This window comes from Aphanomyces astaci (genome assembly GCF_000520075.1).
Source record: "Aphanomyces astaci strain APO3 unplaced genomic scaffold supercont1.29, whole genome shotgun sequence".
Lineage (NCBI taxonomy): Eukaryota > Oomycota > Saprolegniomycetes > Saprolegniales > Verrucalvaceae > Aphanomyces > Aphanomyces astaci.
In genome coordinates, this window is record NW_009798292.1 from 26817 (window position 1) to 33797 (window position 6981).

At 53.7% G+C, this 6981-nt stretch overlaps 2 protein-coding genes across 3 annotated transcripts; one reads left to right on the forward strand and one right to left on the reverse strand.

The window, feature by feature from the left end:
* Positions 1–15: 15 nt before the first annotated feature.
* Positions 16–2495, reverse strand: H257_10525 (hypothetical protein). The gene has a single exon (XM_009837097.1). The coding sequence runs from the start codon at positions 2478–2480 to the stop codon at positions 135–137; it is 2346 nt and encodes a 781-aa protein (XP_009835399.1). The 5' UTR covers positions 2481–2495; the 3' UTR covers positions 16–134.
* Positions 2496–4035: 1540 nt separating this feature from the next.
* On the forward strand, positions 4036–6233 carry H257_10526 (the record flags this gene model as incomplete). 2 transcript variants are annotated; one of them, XM_009837098.1, is made up of 2 exons in its annotated part: positions 4036–6008; positions 6049–6233. In XM_009837098.1, 2 exons carry the CDS (start codon positions 4036–4038, stop codon positions 6143–6145), a joined length of 2070 nt encoding a protein of 689 aa, XP_009835400.1. The 2 variants fall into 2 exon arrangements, with proteins under 2 accessions (XP_009835400.1, XP_009835401.1); XM_009837099.1 differs by having other exon boundaries at positions 4036–6228.
* Positions 6234–6981: the final 748 nt, after the last annotated feature.

The window sequence follows — 6981 nt, forward strand, 5'->3', positions numbered from 1 at the left end:
GGTGGACACGCTTGGTAGGCTTATGGATGAGAATGTTGAGTACAGTAGTAGTTACAAGTATATCAACTACTACTACAGTAGCAAGGTAGAACGCGTTGGCTTGCTTCGTAATAACACTCGAACCAACGCTACGATTACCAAATCACACACTTCTTGGAGGGGTTCATGGGGGACCCGATGGGGCACTGGAACGTATCCGCAAACGTTTGCGAGTTGTACAGGGGGCCGTGCACGCGCCACTTGCCGGGGGAGTGGGGGTCGGTGTTTTTACGCAGAATCGCGTTCCCGTCCGATCGTTTCTGGCACCACCCTTGGGCGAACGCGGTAAAGTACAGCTTGGCGTCGTCGATGCCGAGGTCTTGTGCGATCGCCTTGTTGGCCTTCTTGGCGCGCTGGTAGGCCAAATAGGCCAGCTTGAGGCCGCCGTTATCGGCGATGTTTTCGCCCAGTGTGAGCTGGCCGTTCAAGTGACCGAGCACGGTGTGGCCGTCCACCGACACGATGGGGAAGGTAGAGTACTGGTCGGCTAAACACTTGGCGTTTTTGTCAAAGGTTGCCGAGACAGCGTCCGACCACCACGCGTTGAGCTGGCCGTGGGGGTCAAAGTTGCGCCCTTCGTCATCAAAACCATGAGTTAGTTCGTGGCCCATGACCATCCCAATGCGGGCGTAGTTGGCCACGGCGGGGTACGACCGCGCGTTGTAGAACGGGGGCTGCAGGATCGCCGCGGGGAACACGATCTTGTTGGCCGTCCCGTCGTTGTACGCGTTCACCGTGAACGCAAACATGTCCCACACGGTCGGGTCCACCGGTTCATAAAGCGACGCCCAGCTCTCGCTCGTCGCCCAGTCGCCAAACAACTGTACGTTCGTGTAGAAGTTGTTCGTGAGGTTGAACGGCAGCGGCGCGACGGCGTCTGGGCCCCCGATAAAGTTGCGAATTTGGGCCACTTTGTCCAGACCCACTTGGCGCGTGGGGCCGTCCAGCCATGCCGCGTCGTTCAGCACATCCACCATCGAGGCTTCGATCTGACGGATCAGGTCCTGCGCCTGCGCTTTGGTAGCTCCATCAAACACCTTGTCCATGAACAACTTGCCCAAGTATTCCCCAAGCAGCGACTGGGTCAAGCCCCAGCAGTACTCGGCGCGAGTTTGAGTCGACACTTGGCCTTGCAGCGCGCCGTTAAAGTCGTGGTTGGCCTGGCGAAACGTTTCGCCCAGGTACGGGCTGACAGTGTAGATCAACCGGAAGCTCAGGTACACCTTGAGCAGTCCGAGGTCGGTGGCTTGCAGAAGCGCTGCTAACGAGTCAAAGTACGTGGGGGTTGGCACGAGCACCGGAACGTTCGTCTGGTTGAGTAGGGCTGGCTGCGCGCCGCTGAGAAAGCTCGCGATTTGCGGGTACTTGGCCGTGACGTCGCCCAGGGCAAACTTGTGGTACGTGGCCCACGGGTTCCGCAGCTCGGCCTGGGTCAACGAGATCTTGGCCAGCTGCGCTTCCAAATCCAGCACCGCCTTGGCCGTCACGCCAGTGAAAGCGTCCACGGTGGCTAACGTCTCCAAGTACGTTTGAAGGGATGCCACGTACGGAGCCAGCATGTCGGCTTCATAGTACTCGACGGACGGCAGCGTGAGCCCACCTTGGGCGATTTCCACGACGTTCAGAGTCGCGTTCTTCGGGTCTGTGGTCACGCCTACGTCCAAGAAGGACGACACGGACGACTCGGTGTTGAGGATGCCGGCAAACGCCAGTAGTTCGTCCAGCGACTGGATGGTCGCGATGTGGTTCAGACGGACACTGACGTCCACGACTGCGTCCGCGTTCACGTCGCCTTCAGTCAGACACGCCTGATAGAACGGATCGATGACCGCCGGCTTGGTGGCAAGGATGTCCTTGAGGATGCGGTCGTTGTCTTGGGTGACCACATAGAAAGAGGAGTCCACTGTCGTGTCGGACGGCTTCAACGTCGTGGCGTTCAGCCACCCGCCGCACGCGTACTGGTAAAAGTCATCGCACGGGTCCACCGATCGGTCCAACTTGGCTTCGAATTCCTTGAAGAACGCAGCAAACTGGGCTGGGTACTGGGCCACGATCGTGTCCTTGGTCGAGTTGCGAACGACAGTGGTGTTGGTGGCATTGCGGACAAAGGTCGCGTTGGTAGCCGGGACGGTTGTCGTCACTGGCGCAACCGTGGTCGTCACGGGCACCGACGTGGTCGTAGTCGCAACCGTTGTGGTTTCTGGGGCAGATGTGGTGGTGGTGGTCACGGGGACGCCCGTCGTCGTGACGTTGACCGTCGGGCCCACTTGGCCATGCGGGCCGAGCGCAACCACTGGCTCGCCTTGGGCGGTGGCAATCCACACAACGCCGCCAATCACCACCACGGCGCCGCCAGCAAGGGCGTACTTGAACCACCAAGGTCGCGCGTTGGCCACGGGGGCTTCTTGAGTGTTGCGGAGCAGCGAGGAGTTCTCGGACATGTTGAAGGTACTGTGTCAAAACTAAAGTGAGCCGAAGCATGCTTGCTTGAGGTTACGCCCACTGGGACATACACCCATGCGTATCGCAATAACGGGGTTGGATTGGCAAAAAATCATGCGGCCACATAATACTAACGTGGTAAATGGTTTTGATTCGTAGCAAATATACAATTAAATGTCCGACACTGGGATATACCTGACTGTTAGAATGCACGTCTGAGTGGGAAAGGCAGTCAGTCAATAACCCTAACGTGGAATATATCGACGACATTCCGATATGCTAATTCCTGCAAGAGTGTTCTTACAGACAACAACAAACCTCCGGCAAATGCTCCAAGAGGATCTAATGCGCAATTGCGTTAAGTGTATGTGTACTGCATTAAGCGTTAACCATTTCAACGCGAATAAGGACTGGCACGTGGCTACCGTACAGTACAGTACTGTAAATGTACCTAACTGGGAATTCTCCAGGGTGATGGGTCGCGAAATGCCCAAGCAATCAAGTTTTATTGCTTTATCATGGAAAACGGACCGCTAATAGACAGATTTCGGAAACACTACTAGTATTGCCGTGGACTTCCACTACACTTGTAAGCTTATTGTTGTGTACAGGTTTTTGGCAACCACCTTGTATGCTGAGTTCAATGGGGTACCGAACTTATTCCTATTAATAGTAGTAGTACTGGTAGCATACTGTAACGTATACACTCCCTAAATCACATTGATCCCGCTGATTGGCTGGACCAATATTAATGTGTGTTGAAGCAACCACTCCACCGACGATCCACAGATCTCTGGGACTCACATAGCCCACGGCGCATTCCCTTCGATAGTGACATCACACGCAAGATCACAATTCGGCCATTGCTGTACACTAGCGACTCTGAGGGTGCATCCATATGCCATAAGCTTGATATTTCTTCCTGCCAATTTCACAGAATATACACCATTTCCCGAGTTGGAACGTTTTTTGGCTTCGATGATGTTGCGTGTTGTTGGAGTATATATATGTAGAACTGGAGGTTTTGCTGATATGTTGGCAATGCCTCCAGTTCTATATACTCGACCAGTTCTATATACTCGACCAGTTCTATATACTCGACCAGTTCTATATACTCGATCTGTAGCTTGTTGGTGGTCAATCGTAGCCCAAGCAGTGGTCCCTGCGTGCCCGAGAATGACTAAGTTAGTGCGTTCTGAGGTATTCACAGTCATGACACGACAGCACCTACAGCACTACACGAGGTGTTGCATGGCATTGCGCAGTTGGCCATCCAAATAGCTGGATGGGAGGATGTTGTCTTCTAGATTAATACTTAGTAATTACTACATACTGTACTAGCAAGCTTTAGTAGTACAGAGTGTAGCTCTTCTACTCCGCCAGCCAGGACACCCAAATCGTGGGACAAATCACACAGCTGTTGATTGTTGAGTTCGTGGATGGCAGAGCAGAGCAGTACATACTGTACTAACGTTAACGTTAAGCTTGTACAAAACTCGTTTGATTGACATTTGATTCCACCCGCGACAGCTCACTAGTCGTGCCAGCAACTGTATGTCCTCGTCGGAAGATTCGTCGTTGTTGAACACCCAAACAGCCAAGCAGTCGACTGTGGCGGGTCGACCAGCATGGGTCAAGTACGCTGTCGTAGGCGGCGTTATCGTGGTAGCAGGTATCGTCGGTGGTGTCGTGTGGACTAGGATCTCCGTCCAGGCCACACCAACCTCGTCCACAACCACGGGAACCCAAGCCACGACCACACCGACGCCAGCAGGCATCACCACGTCATACCCGCCACAGTACGTCGAGTTCTACACCTCCATGTTTGCCAACATGGACGCCACCGTGGACCCGTGCGAGGACTTTTACCAGTACGCGTGCGGCGGGTGGCTCGAGGCCAACGACCTCACCGACACAGAGAGCAACATCGACACCTCGTTCTCGATTGTGAACAAGAACAACGACAAGATCATCCACGACATTATGGCCACAAAGCCTGACGTGATCGATCCGTTCTACCAAGCATGTGTGGCGGAACCTCAAGTGAACGACGAGGCCGTGGCCGATGTGACCGCGCAGCTCCGCCACATTGCCACACTCGATTCAGTGGACGCGTTGCTGGCGTATGCTGGCGCGTTGGCCGTGACCACCACGACCAAGTCGTTTTTGGACATTGACGTGGGCGTCGATCCGAAGAATGCCACGGTGAATGTGCTGTACCTTTCGCAAGGAGGGTTGACGCTGTCGTCGGCCGAGTACTATGCCAACGCGGCCAAGTACTTTCGTCCTTTGCACGAGTACATTGCCAACTTGTCAGCCGCGCTCGACCACCACCCGTTTCAAACGAGAAATCATGGATCGGACATGATTGCCCAGACCATTTTTGACTTTGAAGCACAAATTGCCAACGTGTCGCTTCCCCGAGCGCAATTGCGAGACCCGTGGGCTACGTATCACAAGTTTGACCTGCAAGATGTCCACCCGTTTGTGGCGACCTACGTTCAAGGCATGAACCCATTGTGGGGGACCAACCAAACCGTGCCGGTGCTGGTTCCAAGCCCCCAGTTCTTGGAAGGACTGGCCAAGTTGGTGGCCAACACTGACTTGGCTGTGCTCAAAACGTACGTCAGTTTCCACTTGGTGCACACTCGCAGCCCGGTCTTGGGCGACACGTTTCGCGTGCTCACTCACAACTTTCGCAGCGCCACAGAAGGCCTACCGGCCGTCGAGTCCCGGCAAGTGTATTGCACGAACCTCGTGAAATCGTATTTGGGCGAGTACTTGGGCCAGTTGTACTTGGACAAGGCGTTCCAGCCGTCGGTGAAAGCTCAAGCTAAAGCCCTGATCCAGCAAATCGAAGACGCCATGACCGATTTGATCCATCAAGTGGACTGGCTGGACGCCCCCACCCGCCGCGTCGCATTGGACAAAGTCGCAAAGATCGCCAACTTTGTCGGTGGGCCGGATTCGTTTGAGCCCCTGCCGTTTCCCCTGAACGCAACCAATTTTTACCAAAACGTGCAAACTCTCGACAGCCTCGCCACCAACGCCACGTTAAACAAGCTCGGCAACCAAGTGGATCACACCAAATGGGCCATGTTTGCCTTTACCGCGAATGCGTACAACGACGCAACGGCCAACAAGATGGTATTTCCCGCGGCATTTCTGCAAAAGCCAGTGTACGGCGCGAGCGAGTTCCCCGCCGTGGCCAACTACGCGCGCATCGGAGTCGTGATGGGCCATGAATTGACGCATGGCTTTGACGACCAAGGCCGCAACTTTGACCCGTCGGGGCAGCTGGCCGACTGGTGGACCGCAGGCGTCAAGAACACGTACGAGTCGAACGCCCAGTGCCTCGTGGACCAATACTCGACCTTCCTCGTCGAATCTCTAGATAAGACTGTACTGGGGTACGTGAATGGCCGCATGACGTTGGGAGAAAACATCGCCGACAACGGGGGCTTGAAGCTGGCGTACATGGCGTACCAAAAGGCCAAGCAGGCCGACCCGACGATTGCTGACATTGGGTACAACGACGCCAAGCTGTTCTTCACGGCGTTTGTCCAGGGATGGTGGTGCTTTAAAGCCACCGACAACTTTTACACCAACAGCCTACACATGGACCCCCATTCGCCCGCCCAGTGGCGCGCCAAGGGGCCGATGATGAACTCGCAGCTGTTTGCCGATGCATTTCAATGTCCGAAGGACTCCCCCATGAACCCGACCAAGAAGTGTGTCGTTTGGTAATGCTAGTACGTAATGTTAACGTTAAAAGTTCATTGATGTCGTTTTCATGGATTATTTAACACTGTAAATGGGTATTTCCAGGATCGTCCCAACAATAATGGCCGAAATTTATCACGATCGTCCAAGTTGGTTATTTGGGAAATACTACTGTAGTATCTTTATTCCAATTCGTCCAACTTGTTTTGATTGGCTAAAAGCACTTGAGTAAAACGACTTGTTAACATTAACAGTAAACCCATTCCTTGCACATTTCAGCAAGTCCGAGGCGCTGGCATGACTGCACAAGACGATGGGCGCAGCGGTGAGCGTGATCATAATACTTTGAAGAGATCACGCTGCTCATGTGTGTCATAACGTTACAGTAGCTGTGCTAACATTGTAAGGTAATGCATCAATTGTTGACACGGCACCAAATTGTGGAGTAATTCCTTCGAAACAACACCGACGGTGTTGTTGCGTAATCATTGTGGAAAGTATGGTTGTGCAATTTCCTTAAATCAACAATCCGGATAATTATCCGGAATACTCCTCTGTTCACCCATTGTCCATTGCGCAATGACGGACCACCAATAATACATCAGCGAAGACTACCTGGCGATGGCCGTGACTCTGCGGTTCACCGTGCCTCCAACAGTGGTCCCTGAGTACATAACATGTGTACAGCTCAACGCAATCATTGACAATGACTTCTGTACATTCGTTAACCTACGTAAGTGTCTGGACAGCCTAGCCTTAGCCCATGGCTTCAGTGTC

Excerpts from the sequence above, each read along its gene's own strand:
- H257_10525 (XM_009837097.1), bottom strand. The coding sequence starts at position 2,480 with ATGTCCGAGAACTCCTCGCTGCTCCGCAACACTCAAGAAGCCCCCGTG.